This window comes from Centroberyx affinis, unplaced genomic scaffold, assembly GCF_046629955.1.
Source record: "Centroberyx affinis isolate AG114_WGS23_722 - 3 ecotype Tasmania unplaced genomic scaffold, CSIRO-AGI_Caff_v1 ptg000888l_1, whole genome shotgun sequence".
NCBI classification, from domain to species: Eukaryota; Metazoa; Chordata; class Actinopteri; order Beryciformes; family Berycidae; genus Centroberyx; species Centroberyx affinis.
The window spans coordinates 654,739-675,203 of NW_027279477.1; the positions used below are offsets into that span (position 1 = coordinate 654,739).

A 20,465-nucleotide genomic window follows, 5' to 3' on the forward strand; every position below is an offset into this window, starting at 1 on the left:
GTATGTATCATTAGAAAGCATGTTGTCCTGTGGACCTACAGACAGCATGTAATCAATAACATGCACATGAGTTCATTCAAAACTAGGGCTGAATGATATTAACAAAAAATATATTGAGTATGTGACAGAATATTACGATTCATATCATCACAAGTTTTTCTTGTCATATTTTTTACAACTTTAAAATTGTTTAAAGAAAAGTTTTGTTAAAGAAAATAGATGTCAGTGTGCAGGATTTACTGAGTTTGAGTATGGTGAAAGGTGTTCACCAATATTGTACTTGATTCATGGACCAAAGATTACCCAGAGCATTAAAATGCCTTGGTTAGAAATCCATTTTGGACGCCACTCTCTCTTAAGCAATTAATTGCAGCCTTTGTGATTTCGAAATTGCATTAGTTCATATTACGATTTCTATTTTTTTATTTATTTATTTTTTTTCGATTAATTATTCAGCTCTAAAACATTTCATACATTGAGACTGACAGAGGCCTCATGGCTGTATCTTTGCTGGAAGTAAACCAGGGTGGCTAGAGTGGGCATGTGAGAGAAATAAAAATAGCCTTACGTGTCACACTGCAGGGAGAGTCTCATACTGGATATCAAAACAACTCTGTGTACCAACCCCGTGAGCAGCCAGCAGGCAGACAGTGGACATTAGCCAGAGACAGTGAAACAAAGACAGAAACGGAGAGACAGGCCTTAGACAATCTCCCTCAGTTAATCATACACATTTTCCACAACTGGATTTCTCAGTGAGAAGCAAGTCATTCAGAATGTCGCGTGGCAGTTTTGTCTTTACACCCACGGCCCTGCGCTCCCTCCAACTGGATGAGGACATGCTGGAGAGACACAAGTACAGGAAGCAGCTGTCCTCCCATCACTTCAATGGCTACATGCTGAAGAAGGAGGCCAGGGACAGAGCGCTGCTGAGGACCAGCACTGCCCTGCCACCAGCAGTGTGCCATGACCTGGTCATCCAGAATGCTCTGTATACAGGAGACCTGGAGGCTATGCAGCGCCTCTTCCCCCGAGGCTCCACAGCCAACTTCATCATTGAGCCACAGGGAGGGGACATGCGCTGGGTCGCCAGTGGGGACGGTAAGAGACCAGACTAACATTTCTCTTCATCAGGAATGAATGTTCAAAGTTCACAGTATTCCCTGGAGATGAGCATAGCACATCAGACGATTCGGAATTGGAACAGAAGTTCTTATTCTAACAGCAATGACAGAAGATGGTCTGTGTGGTTTTGGAAAAAGCAAAGAAAATAGTTAATTGTGCTGTAAGATTAGGATAATGCACAACTGCAAGTAATGTGCAACTGCCAGCATCTCACCATGAAGCAGTATTTATAGACACAGTAATGGAGTATTTATAGAAACAGTCCAGCATATGTCCCCCAAATAATCCAACTTATTAGTCATCTGCTTGTTTTTTGCACAACAGGATATATCCCACTGGATTCACATGTGGCTCTTTACAGTAGACAAAATAAGTAGTCTGCTCTATTATTTTGGGATAACGTTGCTTCTTCAGGTCACGTTTTACCTGCAATGGCTTGTATAGCTGCTGGACACAGCAATTCATGTTCCAGACTACAAGCTAAGATTCTGGATATAGACAGTATTATTAATGGGCCTGTGTTATACTGGTTGTTACCAATACTTTTGCATCGTCGAGGGAATTTCCGTCTCTAATAAATGCCCTGAGTGCATGGGTTCACTGTATGCTGACTGCAGTGGGTTAGTTGGATAATGTGAGAGTGAGCAGGTTACATGTGACACACCAGTCATTTGCTCCTATGCCACTGCACTGGCAGGGTTCTCCGGGTCAACCAAAATATCACATAACACCCCCCTGAAATAGCCCTGTCTGGACAAACAAGCTGCATAAGTGCGCATTTACATTGGGAGAAACCACACTACTAAAACATTAAAAACAAACCAGTTAGCTACAAATCTTCACCGACGTGCTAGCTCAGCTTGTACAGTATGGCTTATGTAGCACCTAAGCTCAAGTGGCACAAGCCCAAGGCCTACCGCAACGATGTGATCGCCACAGCGCAGGCCACAGGTTGTATCCTGCAGTTCTGGAACTCTCTCCTTGTGGGCGATGAGCTGACTCTTATTAGCATCATGGACGACGATGAGTATGTCTACCTTATTGATGCCATTTATGACACCAGCAACATAGAGGAGTGGAAGAACTTCAGGTTCAACTACAGAGGACTGAGTAGGTCTTCCAGTACTTAGGTGTTAGATCACGTTTGCCACAGGTGTGCAACAGATTTGTAATGTATCTTTTGCTTCATGGTGCCTGCTTCTCCTATTTATCAAGTTGCATTGGGGCGTAGCCTGTTGACAGATTCTGAGGAGGCATACTTTGAATAGGGTTGTGATAAACCACAACATAACACCTGGTTTAATTATATCTGACTTCAGGGTTTGGGTTAATTCATGAGTGACTTTGAAAAAAACCTACAGGAAACAGAACTGGAACTGAATCAGAATTTCATAAAGTTTAATTTAGTTCAGTGAAATTACATGTTTTTTTGTTTTGTTTTTGTTTCGTTTCAGGTGGTATTTGATGCATAACATGTAATCATAATACATACATTATCTAATGTATTTGATTTGTTTAACTGTCTTTTATTTGATTCAAAATGTTTGATTTCTAATGTTTAGCATCTCAAGACAACCTCTCTTAGAAGTGGAATTTCAAGGAATTGAATGAAATCCAATTCTGTTTCCTTAGAGCTGGATGCAATTCAAACTCCAAGAATTGAATTGGAATTTACCATGCATTCTCAGTTCAATTCATGAATGGCTCCAACTCTGTCTGACATGCCCACTTGTTTACAGTGGTCCTAAGGGTTGAGCTCAGAGTTGACTTTATGCACATTCTACCCCCTGCTGGCAGGACTGTGGTCACTGACCTATGAGCAGGAGCTGACCACACCGCTCCATATCACAGCCGACCGAGGCTTCACAGACTGCCTGAGACTCCTGCTGCAGCGTGGGGCCAACGTAGAGCTGGCACCCGGTGGAACCACTGCCCTGCATGAGGCCTGTGAAAGCTGCCACCCAGAGTGTGTAAAGCTGCTGTTGTCCCATGGCGCTAATGCCAATGCTGTCTCTGAAGACGGGCTCATGCCTTTGCATGTGTGTACTGATCCAGAATCCCTTGAGTGAGTAAACCATCTGTGTGTATATATACCGAACAAAAATATAAACGCAACAATTTTAAAGATTTGACATGGTTACACTTCATATAAGAAAATCATTCAATTGAAAGAAATTCTGGGCAAAGGAGAAACGCTCAGCACCATGGATGTAAACGTGTAAAGTCGTGCACAAGATTTGAGAAATTAGCTTTTTACATGGAAGTATTATAGGATATTTTATTTTAATTCATGAAACATGGGACTAAAACTTAAAAATATGCATTTATAATAAAATGCTTCTTCCAAGAGTATGTGGGAATATTCCTTGTCTTCTATTATACAACAAGGCTCTGTGATTCTGTCTGCAGATGTGCCAAGTATCTCCTCCAGTATGGTGCAGCAATCAATGGGCGAAGTCTAGAGGAAGACGACACTCCCTTACACGTAGCAGGCAGGAATGGCCTGGCAGACCACACTGAGCTCTACCTGCGCTACGGGGCAGCTGTGGACAAACAGAACGACGAAGGTCTCACGCCCCTCAACGCTGCTTGCTCACAGCCGCAGGAACTGCACGAGCTAGAGCGTTACTTCAAGGTGTGCCAGTTGCTACTGGAGGCCGGGGCCAACGTCGGCACTCTGGACCAGGACAAACACAGTCCGTTACACATGGCCTGTAAGAACGTCAATGCAGACTTGGTGGACCTGCTGCTGGCTAAGGGTGCCTGTGTTAACGACATGGACTATGGCGGCGAGGCCCCCATGCACAACATCCTGAAGGTGGTGTGCTACAAGATTTCCCATAAGCCTGAGAGGATCGTCCGCGCTCTGCTCAACTATGGGTCTATTCGGGTTTGGCCTGGAGCTTTGCCTATGGTAGGAAACCGAATGCTGACAAACACAAAACGGTATCTAAGAAAGCTATAGGATAAAATATATACACAGTTAATTTATATGGGCTAATACATTGGGCTTCTGTATGAATGCTCACCTTGGATTATAGCACAAAGGAATGCAGCATCAAATCCTGTGTACTGGTAAATATATAGCATGAAACAGTAATTCAATAAGATGGTTCAATTTTACATAATCATGTAGTACTGTAACGCCTTGGGTAAGACTCTGAAAACACTAACGGATGTCTTGTAATATTCCAGACTTCACAACTTCACTTACATTCAAATCATTCCAATTTCATGACACAACATGAAGTGTTGCACTCTCTGCGGGAAACAGACTACAACTATCACTGAACCCACGTGCACCAGACAAAATGCCTGGTTCCTAATTAGGCAAGTGTTAATAGGAGATTAATTAGCACTAATTGCATAATTTCCAGTTAAACCCCTGGAGGGAAGACCAATCTGTTCATTTCACAAGTGTTTAATTACTTTTTTTCTTCAATTCTATGGAATCACAAGCTCAGTCACAAACTTAAATGATTAGTGTAGGAATCCCATCAATTTGCTCTTAGCTCTGATGTATTTTTCAGGTGTTGAAGCACTGCTGTGGCTCTCCACGCACCATTGAGGTTCTCCTGAACGCCTACAGCCAACTCAAAGTCACAGACACCTGGGTCGAGGCCGTCCCCCCAGAGGTCTTTAAGGCAAGTTCTTTAAATAATTAGTTCATGACCGATGTGGGTTTTTGAAGACTAATGTTTTTAGACTTAAGTCGCCCATAGCCAGCAGTATTTTGTGCCCATATTCATTACCTTTTAAATTTGAACTTTTTCATGCCAAAAAATTACATGAATTCAGTGTTTCCCCATGAAATTAATTCTTGGGAGGGTGGAGAAGTCTCTTAAATAGCATTTAGACCACAGTATGCCACTAAAACCCATACTGATGAAATTAATTCAGGTGGGCGAGCAGCTCCTTAAGGTGGGGTTACCCACCACATCTATTCAATGGTAGGGGAATTGGTTTACAAAAAACATGAACAATTACATGGGTAATAAAAATGTACAAAGAAAATGAAATTTAATTGCAGGTTTTACAGACTGAAGGTCAGGGAACCTTCATCATATTGGCAGTGGCACAAAAGGCCAATATTGGCCCAATATACTGACAAACCAATATATCAATTTAACCTTATCTAGGACATTGCATTCAGTTGATGATATTGGTTGAATGTAAATATCTATTAATTCTGAGTATTTGTTGAATGCACCACATTTATTATAAACTATTACTTCCTATTTCTGTTAAGATACTAGTGACACACTGTAAAGTAAAAGTAAGATAAGTGAAATCAGAGCCTCACCAAATGAAGCCATGTTCATCTGTTCTGTGTTTCTCCCCAACCAGAAACACCAGGAGTTCTACGAGTCTCTGTTCTCCTTGGCCCAGACTCCTCGCTCCCTGCAGCACCTGGCACGCTACAGACTCAGGAGCTTCCTGGAGGGCCGCGTACACAAGGTGGTCCCAAAACTCATCCTGCCCACCTTCCTCAAGAACTACCTGCTCCTGGAGTACAGAGGCTATGTCCACTGATAGTAATAAACAGAGTAAACCTACTGTTAGGACAGCCATCAACAGAAATGGGCGTTCATAGTTTGTGTTAGAGTGGCACACTGTACTGTTTTAGTTGATTCTTTTCCTGTATTACTCCTTGTATGGATACAGCCAGTTCTAGTTAGTGTGAGCCTTGGTGAATGTGATGAGAGAGAGGCTGTTCTCAAGACAAAAAATACTGTCACATCAAAATCTAGCATTACAGTTTACCAGTACTGTAGATTCATGTGCCACACACACGCATTTCATGAAGAATAAGCAGCCGCTTGGTTTGTTACCTTGATCTCAGAACAAGCAAACCCAAATATTTTATTTTTCTTTCAACCACAAGAGGGAGCTATAGACTTGAGGTGATAAAGTATAGGTGTCCAATTGTATGAGTTTTATATTTTACATTTCTTTTTTATGGCACTTTTACTGCTGCTTTTGATAGATAGGAGGCTACACATTGCTTGTATTTTTATATATACGGATTTTCATTGTAGTTTGATGTTAAATAATGATGCACAATGTGCATGATAATGTGTTTTGCACTGAGGATTGCTATCACGTATTTGCATAAATAATAATTATGACTGATATGATTGTAATTGGACATTTTATATTACACATAGGCTTGTGTTGTCAAATAAAATATTTCACCATCACCTTGTATAGCCTAGCCATTGCTCATTTTCTTTTGCCTTTCCTATCTCACAAATTCTCTCTGCTTGTTTCTGCTCACAGCCTACTGCTCAGTGGTTATTGGTTGCTTTCAGTGTTGTAAATCTTTTCTGTATAGGAAAATATTCAATACAAAGTCAGAAATGACAAAAGGAATTAAAAAAAAAATCACAATAGCCTATTTGTCATCAAGCAACAGTTAAACGGATAAAAGTTTAAAATTACACAGAATAGGCTATGTAACTCCACAACCACATTAAATGACGTTAAATATGCTATTTGGTTTCAACACATTTATACTTTTATCAAAGGGCACCAAATATTGTTTTTTTTTTTAATCCAGTTGTTTGATTCAGAAAGTAGCCTATAGGCTATGGCAAGCCTTAGATACCGACGAAACGAATGGCTGCGGAAAAAGACGTGACGTGGAAACGAGACTGTCGGTAGTTACACCTGTCACTGTCTCTCAGATCCGTCCTTAGAGAACAAAATATAGATATAAAGGTTAACTTGGAGGCATCATCTGTCATATTAGGCATGAGCAAATCAGGAGAGAAATAGTAGCCTACCTGCAGGCCTTTATCAATTTACCTTAGTGATAAATATAGGCTACACCAGCAATAACAAGACTGACCCACTATGATATAAACAATTAAAATAAACAGTTTATAATTAAAATGGGTTATATGTATTAATTAGTCAACATACGTCATATTAGGCATATAAGGCGTAGGCCTATATCTCTGAAAAAAAAAAAAAAAAAAGCCATACAAATAAATCCATATTAGGAATCCTGCTTGAATATAAATTCTACTCGGGCAACAAAAAGGGGGAGTAAAAATTCGTTCCTAAAAAAAAGTTGTAGGTAGATGTAAAAGGGGAGCGGGGCTCATATCAGTGAAGTCCGCACAGGAAGAAAGGGAGAGGCGCTCGGCAAAGAAGAACTATTTGGTTTCAATAGATCAAAGAGAGGTGCTGCTGAAGTCATTTGCAATTATAAGAATTAGCCTGGCCTGGCCCTCCACTGCTAATCAGAGTCGGTGGTGATATGTTTATGTGCTCATGCAATCAGACGACCAGTTGGAGAGCCCGGGCACCCAGGACTCAATAGGGCTAATCATCATCAGATCCCATTGGCATTTAAACGGTGAAATGATCTACGATTAAATCAACACTTAAAGAAAAGAGAAAAGTGATTTTCCCATGCATATTTTGATTAGAGACGCATTACTCCCAAAGCGCACGCCAAAATGATGCGTGCGTTATTGCAAAATGTAGGCTATTTAATATGATAAACCTTTAGAAATAGTTTACTCCTGACAGGTGATTGGTCAAGTGATATATGTTTAAGTTTGCATTTCACACCATTTCAAATAAATTTTCACCCCAGTTCAAACAAAGTTGAAAGTCATTCAGATTGAGTTTGGCCACTATTCCGTGTCCGTATTGCCGTTGACCTCGCATAAACGCCTTTTATCTGAATCTAATTTCGCACAGAGTATCTCTCTCCAGGGAACAATTGTTGCGGCACTTTTTTTCTGAGGCCAAACGCATTGTTTTAGCCCTGGAGAACAGAAAAGCCTTTTCCCTCAAGAGAGTGGAGAAACATCTGCCTCTCCTCCCTCCCGACTCCGATGCCCATCGGCCCCAATATTTCAACAAAAGCCACCGTTGTTTTATGCTGTCCCTTGAATCCAGAGTAATTACTTATCATCAATCAAAATTAATAATAGCTGATTGGGTTGGTGTGGTCAACGATTATAGAAGGGGAAGGTTTGCAGTCAATGTGAACCTGGCAAAAGGGGAGGAGGGCTGGGGGTGCGACCCGTCTATTTGGTCTCCACTGGGAAACTACCGCCTCTCAAGACGGCCAAAAAGTCAGAGGCTGAATAAGGAAATGAAGCGTAATTTGAGGAAGATGGATGAGCCCCCAGGGAAACACCCCCTTTTCATTCCCCTTGTATTGCAGATGATAACCAATGCGCTCTCTCTCTCTCTCTCTCTCTCTCGCTCTCTCTCTCTCTCTCTCTCTCTCTCTCTCTCTCTCTCTCGCACACACACACACACACACACACACACACACAGTGCATAGGAGAGGGGCGGAGGGAGGAGTTGCAGAGAGGGAGAGGTAGATAGATAGAGGGAGCGTGTGTTTATGTCTCAGTGTGTGACAAATAAGAGGGAAAAGGTAGCGGTGGGGCACAAAACAAAGCGCCCGACTGTCGCATATAGAGTGAAGAGATCCGGAGCAGCGGTCCACTCCCAGGGATGACAACACGGCAGCGGACCTACTTTAAATTCACTCCATCTTTGCACTGAAAGTTTTGCCATTTGCCGAGGAAAGGACACCTGCTTTTAAGTTTCCACCAAAAAAAGTCTTTGCCTGCAAAATGCAGCGACCAGGCGGCCAAGGGACGGCGTTTTCAATCGATTCCCTGATAGGGACCCCGCAGCCCAGACCGGGACACCTGCTCTACACGGGCTATCCTATGTTCATGCCGTACAGACCTTTGGTTATTCCACAAGCTTTATCCCATTCGCCTTTATCGTCTGGTATACCTCCGCTGGCGCCTTTGGCATCTTTTGCGGGACGTCTCACCAACACGTTCTGTGCGAGTTTGGGACAGGGGGTGCCGTCCATGGTCGCGCTCACCACGACGCTGCCAAGTTTCTCGGATCCACCGGACAGTTTCTATCCGCCTCAAGAGCTGCCCGGACCGCGTTTGAGTGCTGTCGATCCGGGGGCGAGAAGGCAGGAGAGTCCGCACTCTGAGGAGCTGCACTCCAGGGACAAGGGCTCCGACCTGCTCAACTTCTCTGAAACTTTTCAGACGATATCAGGTAAGCTCGGCGTCTTTCCCTTCTTATACATTTTTATTGTATCCAGACCTCAAGATTGTTGCATAAAAAGTAACCACAGTGCGTAAAATGCCTAAAAGCAGAGATTGCTGTCCTATTTCGAAAGACTCTGCCTGAAGATGCTTTAGAATTAACTCACTGTTTAATTTACATGATCAGAGGTGTGGAGGGTTAGCCCACCTAAACTCATTAAGCCACCTTTTTAGGCTGCCATAAATCTTTTTGATATAAAAGTAAGTAGGCCTAGTATCAAACCTGATGGAAGTCATATGAGCATAGGTCCTTTTGAGGGGAAAAGACAACAAATTGATCCTTTCCTTAAAATAGCCTATAGCCGTAATTGAAATTTATTCTAAATATTTTTGTTTATATTGGTGGTTGTTTGATTTATAATGATCACTGATTGGAGGCCATATATAGTTTAACCACCTTTTTATTTACCACTACATCACTGTGTACGATGCTGGCAGTGAGTTTAGAACAATAATTGTTAATTGATAGGAGAATAAATTCAACTTAAACCTGTACTCGTTTGCCAAAACGTGTCTCGTCGCCAACAGTGAAAAACAAACCAAATAAACTCAATCCCCAAACACAGTTAAGACGTCTACCAATTACCAATGTTTTTGTTACATTTTAAGCCATCTGCAGTAAAACCTTGTTGGCTTGTGTCTGCAATAGCCTACTTAAAAGTTAGACCAATGAAATGGTTGATGTCAGTCGTCGTAAACTCCAATCAACGGGATTAAGATGTAGCCTAATTGCTGTTGGCTTGCACATTCATGAAGAAGTTATCTAACGTGTGTGTGTTTGTCTTCTTTTTCCTTCACATTTTAGGTGAGACCAAATTGTACAGCTCAGACGACGAGAAGCTGGACCTAAAGTCAGCAGACACAGTTTGCAGCGACCGTGAGGACAGTTCTGCAGACAGCGAAAACGAAAGTTTCTCAGATGGAAACAACTGCGGTTCCCTTTCCCAAAAGAGCAAACTAAAAACCGGCTCGCAGGAGGCGCTACCGACGGGCAGCTCTGCCGGGAAGAGTCGGAGGAGACGGACAGCCTTTACCAGTGAGCAGCTCCTTGAACTTGAGAAGGAGTTTCACTGTAAAAAGTACCTTTCTCTCACTGAACGCTCCCAAATAGCACATGCACTTAAACTGAGCGAGGTGCAGGTGAAGATTTGGTTTCAGAATCGCAGGGCCAAATGGAAAAGGATCAAAGCCGGCAACGTCAACAACCGGTCAGGAGAACCGGTGAGAAATCCCAAAATTGTGGTCCCCATCCCTGTGCACGTCAACAGGTTTGCTGTGAGGAGTCAGCATCAACAAATAGAACAAGGGACCAGGCCATGAACTAAGATGAAAAAAAAGACACTTAAATTTGACTCTATGTTCCACTGATTTGTTGAACGCATGAAGCACAAAAGGAGGATTCAGTTATTTTGTCTGAGAGGTGAGAATGAGCAGATGTCCCAACCTCCAGAGAAGAGGATTTGCTCGCAGACAGATCATCTATTTGGCAATATGCTCTCGATTTTTATTTATTGTTTTGTGAATATGTAAATATATATGGGTCAATATGGGCACAAATGGGCACTATGAGATGAGACTGTAAAGATTCTTTTTTAAGTATTTATATGTAGGGCCAAAATGTTCTGTTGATTCTGTGCATGTCCTCTACTCATTTGGTGAAGCTATTCTGAATTTTGTTTTGTGTTTTGTACGATTTGTTGACCACATTTGCATGTAACTTAAGAAGTTTTTCATTTTGTTTGGCAACTGTAGGAACCACCTTTGCCAGCTATTTGTGGAAAAAAAAGATGTGAAGGAAATAAATGACCAAACAAGGGACAACTGTAAAGTATATTGACCTAATAAATCGATTTATACGAAATCTTGAATCCAGATTGAATCATTATTATTTAGAGGTTAGGATAACAATGGTTTTAGTGTTTGTGAAAAATTGGGAAATATAACAGTGCTCTGTAAATGATTTAAAACGAGATAAACTAAAACGAGCAATGCGGCCCACAGAATTTAAACTTACTGCGTGATAATAACAACCTGTGGTCTAATAACAATACGACAATAATAGCAGTAATTAGGCAATATATTATGTCATTATATTAACCAAAACAAATTTCAATTTAAAGGCAAAATTAGCAGGTGTTTTGATCTTTTGAACCTTAGTTTCAATACGATCATAAATAAGGATATTTCTGACTAATATCAGATTAGAGACAAAATTATCATTGAAAAACTGTATCGTATTTCTGTCTAATATTTGAGGACCTATAGTTTAATCTGGAGACTTAAACCTACATCCTATACTTCACAAGGTCACTGATCGTCTGGTGAATACAAAATCGTCCAGCTCACCTCACATATAGATTTTAAGCCCTTGATGTTGCAAATTAAATTTGTTTTTCAGAAAACCGAGGAGTTAAATGGCATGGGTCTAGATGAGTCTTTTTGTTAACAGTAGCAGCAGTGACTGATCTCTCTTTAGGAGGCCATGTTGTCTCAAGGTGGACCGAGGGATCCTCATTAGACTGGTCACATCCAACACTAATGAACTTCACTATCAATCACTAGAGGGAAGACGACTAGAGTCACCCAAATGTGACGTGAATTTAAATCTGGTAAAACAAATATAAAAAAAAATAATGATAATAAAAAAATACACTGAATATATATATATATAAAAAATGTAAAATATATATAAATCCTAATTTAATCTGGTATTGAGTCTTAAAATCAAATTTTGTCAAAAAAAAATCTGCCAATGGAGTGAGATAATTTAATTGTTATCAACTTGTTCCAAGGATTGTCTTAAATCGAGTGTCATTTTTTATACCAGTGGAGAGATCTGCCTCATCCTGTCTCATTTAAAAATTTTGACATTTGTTTCTAGAAAATTCCTGACACAAATGAGCCTGCATTGGAAACAAGTAGAATTTTCTTACACCATTTCGACAATGTTTCACCTGTTTTAAGCAAAATGAGACCTATGCAAGTCTATATGACTATAGGCTACTACGTATGTGACACATACGCTAACAAATGCGACAGCTTGCTTAATTAGGCCAAATATGGGAACTTACATCGCAATTCAGGCATACAAAATTCTGAGAAGTGCAGCAAAATTAAAATCCTCTGAAACGATTATAAAAATAATGCTGTGGTCTTGCCAGATATCTATCTAATTACAGGAAAAGGAAGGGGGCTTGGGGTTTTATGCAAACTTTCATATGCTCGGTCTCTCTGAACTGCTTCCAGAAAAGGCTCATGTTGGAATAATTTCACTAAAGCCACACTTCAGTGGGAGACAGTGATTGGTTTCCTTATTTCCAAAATAGGCTTAGGCCTCAAGCCATGCATAACATAGCCTACTCACAGCAGCACCTGTTGAAAATGATGATAGGGCGAGATTCTTAAAATATTTTATTAGTATTAATATTTTATTATAATAACCAACACAGGCCTTCTTACCTTCTCTCGACTCAGGATTTAGCTAGAAAACATGGTCAGCTAGGTTTGGATGAGAGCGTTGTAATAAAAAGCGTTTCTCCTTTAACACAGTAAATTGAAGTCAACGCATTATAATCGTAGACGTACATTTTAATTTCACTCGGGCCTCTCGCAGGACTGTTTCAACCCATATGGATATCAGTATGCGCACATTAAAAATGAGTTCATCTCAGTTTGACCTCAGACTATAAAGGGACATTTCATGACCTGGGCATCATGAGGAGCAAAGTTTATTTCATTGTCCACCTCATGCATCAAGATTGTGACACTTGGATGGGGATTCAAGGAGTGATGATCTTGTGAACTAGCAGTGGAAGTTTTATTATGGTCCAAGAGCTGACTAATATAGACTGTCATTTCCACGACACTGTGCCAGAGTGCAATAGCTATTTGAGTCTGGGTGAGCTTATGGAGGACAGTGAAGAGCCGTGACAGAGCCTGCCCATGGCTTCATGTTGGCTGTTACATTTTCAACATCTTGTGAAGCTCTTCTATTCCAAGAGTTTCCTTCCAAAAATGAGATTCTCTGCTAGCATGACAGTAAAACTCACTAATGATTATTACTGAAATTATTAACTGCCATGAAGCCTGCACTGACAAAACAAAGTGGCATTTTATAGGTTGTAATCATCTGCACATTTACAACACTGAGCAATTAACATCAGATTACACTTTATTTCCCAAAAATGGATATATCGCAATTTGGAATGAATTCCCTGATTTGCTGAGAAGATGAAGCTTACTTGTGAATTTGTTAATCCTTAATCTGTGCTGCTTATGAGTTTTAATAATCTCTCTGCCATTAAATCTACATTATCTTCAGTGAACACCTTACTCTCTCAAGACGATATCAGTGTCATTTTACCATTTTTGGTACTTGAATCGTAAATTGACATATCATAAGTTCCATTCAGCAAAGACGTTAAACCATTTCCACGTTCCCACCTGGAGAGAGAGAGGGGGAGAGAGAGAGGGAAAGAGAGAGAGAGATAAGTAGAGAGAGAGAGAGAGAGAGAGAGAGAGAGAGAGAGAGAGAGAGAGAGAGAGAGAGAGAGAGAGAGAGAGAGAGAGAGACCTCGTTACTGGTTGGTGGTGTGAGTGCAGGCTGCTCGCCACGGACTGGAGGCCTGACTTCTTGGGAGGGTCTGGACGGCCCTGGCTACAGTGATGTATGGGCAGATGCATCAAATCGCACAAGATAAACAAGCGATGAGTTTCATCAGGGCCATCATAGCTTTAATTTGGCTGCCTAATGAGTCAGATCTAGTGGCGGAGATAAGAGTTGTCAGAGGCCCGGCTCTAATGAATTTCTTGCCACTTGTAATCAAGGTTGCCTGTCTGAGGGGGGATGATTAATGGAACCCTGGAGGATTCCCTCGGCCCTCAGCCTTCATTACAGCTAATGCATTCTCAGGCAAATTAACAGAGAAATGCAGGCACAAGCCAACGGGGAAGGAGAGAGAAAGAGAGAGTGGGAGAGAGAGAGAGAGAGAGAGAAAGGGAGAGGGGAAAGAGAAGGGGAGAATGGGAGGGAGCGATGGGAACAGAGCATCTATGTACGCCAAAGGAGAGCAGGGAGGATGAAGAGGAAGATAGGGCTGTGGGTATGAAACAATGAGACCGGGTGGCAGGAGAGAGAAAGAGTGAGATGTACTGAAATCCGCTGATTGCCACGCGGTTCAAGGATATGGAAATGAGCACGGGGGGAAATGGGCACGGGGCAGTCAGCAGGGGCAGGGTGGAACATGGATGTATGGTAGGTTGCTGGTCAGTCGTGATGGAGGGAAAATTGATAAATGGATATTCGGGGGACTTGTCAGGAGGGACTGAGGATGAATACTCATGAGATATGGTCAGATGGAGAGAGCAGAGTGGATATAATTACTGTTTAAAGAGGTTAAAGGGTGGGGAGGGGGGCATTTGGTTCTGGTTAGGATGAAAAAGACATGAAGACATGAGGGGAAAGGCCTAGGCAACCTGTCTGTGCCGAGGAACAAACATGTTAGACAAACCAGTCCTCAACGCCACTTTGACGAAACATTCATGTTGTGACCGTTCACATAATTGACTGTTCGCTGAACACTGTTCAACTGGCTCGTGGCCAGGAGCTCCTACATGTTATGGAAATATGGATTTAATGTTTGCAAATATTCTCTCGTCAGGTCTTTGTGTACCCATCCATCAGCCTCAGACCCACCTCTGCAATCTGGGAGGCAATTTGTCTGAGAAGAGGTGGGCGGCAGAGAGCCCTCCTCACTGTTTAGCTGGCCCTGATGAAATATCAAAACACACAGCGGTTCAGGCAAGCAGCGTAGTCTCACCAGCACAAACACAAGTGGCTGGGGTCTGCAAGAGCATAGTAGGAACACAGTGAAGGCATGCTAATAAATACAGGACAGATTTTGTTTTCTAATATCTCTCAGGAGAGGTAAAATCAATATGTATCAGTTTAGATTTATTTGGGTTTGTGTGAGCAAGGTCTTACAATTACAACATTTGAGCGTGAGTGTGTGTGAGCGTGCATTGTAGCTCCATCTCAAGTCAGCGCTGAGGGAGGAAGAGGAAACACCAAGAGAATCAGGTGATAAAGCACAACAATGAGCGCCAGGAGAGAGAGGAAGGGGATGAAGATATGCTGAGACAAGATTAGCAGAAAATAAGAAGTGGATTAGTGAGGGCTTGACTCTTCTGGACACTGAGACCTTTCACTTTTCCCCACTGTGTTGTGCTGCCTGACACTAAGCCCTGCTCTTTATCTTAATCCTCTTTCAGCGACTGTTGGGGGTCCCACAAGCAGGAAGGGGAGAGGTTACTTTACTTACCCAAAGACTGGCTTGGCCTGTCTGCTTCTAGTAACCTCTGGTCACAGTAACGCTGCTCAATCTTTCTCATAATCTTATTCCAATGATCTTGAATTTCTCGATTGGTTTGGTAGAGACTCCAATTCTGGTTTGAAGTGACATCGAAACTTTAAATTTGAAGGAGGGTTGCGTCTTTTGGACAAGTAATGGTCCAACATGTCAGGTCCAGCAGCGATAGGAGCACCATGAATCACAAATCAACAGAATACATACTACACACACATTTGTTTATTTCCCAAATCCAGGGAAGGCTACATTGTTTTATTTGAGTGTTTATTAATAGGTCAACAGTCAGCCAAGCATCCAAGCATACAACAAGTAACTCTTTAGCTTTTGCTTTGTTTCACGTTCTGAACGTAAAAGAGAAGGAATTACAATAGGAAAATGAACTGAACAAAAACAAAAACAAAAAAAAGATATTTACATACTGCATTATAAATATGTCAAATGTACATCATTATACACAAGTACCAAAGATGGTCAGTTAATGTAGAAACATTGAGACCAAGCATAAGTACCTTAAAATATGCTTAAGGAGAAAGAAATTAAACAACATATCAAAATATGGTTCACGGGTCAAGGTGACCGTTGACCTAAAACCAGTTCAATTTGTTTGTCTAGGAGGAGCGTATCTTCAGATAGAAGTATTGAGCTAATATGTACACTTCATGTAGTGTCTGGGGGAAAAACACCTTCACTTCAAAAGACTCTATTCAGGCAAGTTTCTAGGTTTTTGTAAAGAAGACAAGGGCTGCTCTGGTTCTGTGGGTTCAGGTAATCACTGTAAAGAACACATTTGACACCTCTAACTCCTCTCAATAATCCTCTCAGACATTGAAATGTACTTAACTCATTGAAATATGTTGGTCCAGTAAAGACTTGTACCCACACAGCAGAAAGCACTATTGTACAGTACCATTGTAATCAATGCAAATGTAATCGGGTTGAATTTGTGGCCGGTTTTGGGTTATCCAAGATACCAGAGTTTCCTGGATTCACAAACCTCCTCTATTGACCACATATTCATTTTCTCTGGGCTTTGAAAAACCAGAAATACTGTAAAACAATAACAAAACCATGTGGATAAGGTACCAAGTTAATAAGTTGCTCTGTAAACATATATCCTGCCATTGTAAACCTATAAAACCAAGCGGGTTTGAAACCTTAAATGGCAGTAGAAGAAAGAAAGGGAAAATACACTATAGACATTGTGCCAATTCCACCTGAATGCATTTTCTTGTCCAAGTCCTTCTCACTATTTGAATTGGCTTGCCATGTCTCAACTGATACACACTAATACATTTTAATTCATGTTGAATTAATGTTAAAGAGCCTAAATCCAATTATACTTTCCTCTATAACCCTCCTTGCTGTTTTTAATTTCTAAATGTCAGTCTCATCTCAGTTTGATACTTGAATGTATTTGGTTAAGTCCGCTATTAGGCTGAGAGATGGCAGGATGGGGTCAAGTGACATATGTTTGTGGAAAAGGAAAGGGACGTTTTTTTTAATGACTCCAAAAAGTCAGAGTAAGTTCACACTGTTCATATAAGGGTAAGGTGAAGGAACAAGAACTACTTTTTACAGAGGTCTGTACATGAAAACACCGTTATGCGCCCAAATCTTCACTGTAGGTGTTTGTCTTTTCTCCAGTGTCCTTTCTCCAATGTTTATGAACAGAAATGCCCAGTCGCTCTCTGTTGCACGCAATCACAGACAAATATATAAGCACACAGGTATGCACACACATATTGCACACGTATGTACGCACGCACACATACCCGCACACACTCACACACACTCTCACACACACACACACACACACACACACACACACACACAGTACCTTATACTTCACAGCAACAATAGAGGAAATGCTTTTGTGAGTACCAATGTTAGGCTTTTGGCCACAGGAGGTGACAAGATATTCCATTACGCTTCTGGTTTAAAAACGCTCGCATCTCTGTCAAACAATTATCAACACAATCTGGTCGATCCAAAAATTACTCCAACAAAGACACCATAATGGTACAATTTCACTGTTTCAATCAACCCGTTGAATTTGAATGAATTCTGATTGAAGAGGCATCCTTACAAAGCCATGTGGCTCAATGGTCATAAAACATTATGCCCCTTAATTCCTTTATAATCATGGCTGCTTTGCAGGAGGATCATGATAAGGGTGGCAGAGGAAATGACTCACTTTCACCCAATAGGCATTGTGCAATCAACTCCTTTATCATGATCTGAACCCATTTTCCTGTGAATTAAGTATCCGAATCATTTGGACTTTTCATGTATAATTGCTTTGCCTTTGTATATGAATAGTATGTCAAGAGTTTGATAGCTGTGTTGAAGTCATACATCATTACTGAAGCCTCAATAGTCATAGATATCATGGAAGATTTAGTTCCTTTCCCACATTACTGTGTTGTCACTAGTAAAACTATTCCTCACAGTTTTATATTATTACACTTAGGCTTGGAAGTTGAGGGAAGTTGTCATTTCATACTCATTTGAACTTGAGTTCACGCTCCAGACGGGGAAGACATGAGAGGAAATGTTCAAGCATTAAAGAAATGCTTTTCGTAGGGTAGGTGTGAATGCCAAAGTATAAGTCATTTGTTTGGTTGACGCTTAAAAAACACAAAGCTTAAAGCTGATCATGATCATTTCTGACCAAGATTTATCTCTGTGACAATAATATGAACTAAACAAAAAAACAAAATAATAATAATAATAATATTAAAAAAACAATGTACAGTGTCCACTGGGTATACCACCCCAAAACACCCACTTCTTTCAGCGTAGTGGAATATCAGCATTCTGTCCATCCCTCCTGTCAGCTCTCCATTGGTACTGATTCTGGGTTACACAGTGTGAAACAGAGGAGGAAGACAGCACTGGGAAGAGATGGGGGTGGTTACTGGGTAGTGTGTGTACACAGGGCACACGGGTTTGTGTGTCTGGCGTCTGTCTGCGCCGCTGCTCTCCTACATGATGCTGATGCTGCGGTTGAGCTCGCACTGGGCGTTGTTGTTGATGTTGGGGTTGGGGTTGCGGCGGCTCATGTTGGGCGTGGGCACGGAGGCCAGGCCGCTGGCGTCGTTGGGGCAGCCGTGCTGGAGCAAGATGTCGCTGCACTCCTGGCTGCCGGCTCGCCGCGCGTAGGACAAGGGCGTCTGGCCACGCGCGTCCCGGCTCTTCACATCCACACCGTACTGTGGGAGAAGACGATGGGTGCAAAGGAGAGAGCAGAAGTGAGATTTTACATACCTGATCTTTAACGGATTGCACAAACAATTCACACTGAAACAGCTTCTATGCAACTCAATTGCCCGAACACTAAATGCCAACAATACCACTGTTCAAAAAAATATTCTAGGGATATTCCTTGCCAGTCACGTAAGGTACATATGAGGAAGTAAAGGTATGAATTCCCCAAAGAAAAACCACGACACTCTGTCTGCGGGTACAAAAATGTAAAAAGCCTTTGTTATAGTGGCTACATAGACCAGTTCTTGGTCCTTTACTTCCTCATATGTATGTCATGTGACTGGCAAGGAATATCCCTAATATATCTTTTAGGGACTGTACCCATCAACCACAGGGCACCAGTTTTTACTGTCTCCTACTACCTCAGATCCAAGAAGCGCTCCTTTGTTATTCTTTTTTCAAAATAACACTGTTCATCCTGTATCGCCGCTGACTGTTCCCCTCGAAGCCACTCACCCAGATGAGCAGCTGTGTGATGACCACGTTGGCCATGGCGCAGGAGAGGTGCAGCGCAGTGCGTCCGTCTCCGTCCCCGTAGGTCTCGTTAACCTCCTCCTTGGTGCCGTGGGCCAGCAGCACCACTACCAACCTAAGGTCGTCCTCCACCACGGCCCGGAGCAGCTGCTGCCCCAGGGGCACGTCCGACTGGGGGAGTCCCACCAGGAACAGCTTCTGCTCGTACTTGGCCCGGATCCAGCGCTCCTTCTCCTCCCTGGAGAGAAGGAAGAGACAGGGGCGATACAGGTCAGGCGGGGTGAAACAAGGCCAACACACCGTCAGCAGTTACGCACTGAAGGTAAAACACTTTAATAATGTATATATATATATATACATTATTATTATTATTATTATTATTATTATTATTATTATTATTATTATTATTATTATTATTATTATTATACAATATATATATTTTTTATATGAGATTTAGGAACAAAAACAACACTTATAAAAGGAGGAATGTACGCACAATAGGGAAATATTACAGTAACTGTTATAGTAACTGGCCTAACAGACTCACGGGCATAAAGTGGCATTTCTCAATTAATGGAGCACAGGAAAGCCACAACCTTCTACTATCATAGTGATGAGAAACAGTATGGTGAGATAGGAGGGAGAGATGAGAGAATGCCAAAGGGTGTGATGCTTCAGGCAATATCCCACTTTCCAGTGATTATGGTGGACAGTGAGAGGGTTAGAGCCTAGCCAGCTTTCTAAAGGTTACACATTGTGAACAGCATGTCTGCTGCGGACAATACGGGAAGGAGGGGGACATATTTTTATCAGTGCTGTCGGCTGTCAGTCTGAACTGGTGGATCCCCCCACAAAAGAGGCAGCGTGTCTCAGAGCCCCAGTCTCCCTTGGGGTGGCCGGGCCCTGAGTCAGATCGATGGGGCTGAATGGCAGCCAGAGAGGGACAGGGATCTGCAGCTCCTTCACTTCAGCCTGGCGCAGAGAATAGAGACAGAGGGAAGGCTCCATCCTCTATCGCCAGGCAGAATTCTATCTATTGCACTCCATCTTGACCCCCGTTTCTTTCTCTGCCCACACACAAACTGTCCAAATAAGAAAGAAAAAAAAAAAAAAATCAATATCA

At 41.8% G+C, this 20,465-nt stretch overlaps 3 protein-coding genes across 3 annotated transcripts; 2 read left to right on the forward strand and 1 right to left on the reverse strand.

The window, feature by feature from the left end:
* The first annotated feature begins 776 nt into the window (after window positions 1-776).
* On the forward strand, window positions 777-5,658 carry asb10 (ankyrin repeat and SOCS box containing 10). Its single transcript, XM_071521449.1, has 5 exons — window positions 777-1,101; window positions 2,923-3,190; window positions 3,535-4,039; window positions 4,656-4,769; window positions 5,473-5,658. Exons 1-5 carry the CDS (start codon window positions 777-779, stop codon window positions 5,656-5,658), a joined length of 1,398 nt encoding a protein of 465 aa, XP_071377550.1.
* Window positions 5,659-8,732: 3,074 nt separating this feature from the next.
* Window positions 8,733-10,553, forward strand: gbx1 (gastrulation brain homeobox 1). Its single transcript, XM_071521448.1, has 2 exons — window positions 8,733-9,183; window positions 10,039-10,553. Exons 1-2 carry the CDS (start codon window positions 8,733-8,735, stop codon window positions 10,551-10,553), a joined length of 966 nt encoding a protein of 321 aa, XP_071377549.1.
* Window positions 10,554-15,821: 5,268 nt separating this feature from the next.
* On the reverse strand, window positions 15,822-19,580 carry LOC139645650 (arf-GAP with GTPase, ANK repeat and PH domain-containing protein 3-like; the record flags this gene model as incomplete). The annotated part of the gene is made up of 2 exons (XM_071521431.1): window positions 15,822-18,813; window positions 19,325-19,580. Coding segments are annotated over 2 exons (484 nt in total), but the record flags the coding sequence as incomplete, so codon positions are not given.
* Window positions 19,581-20,465: the final 885 nt, after the last annotated feature.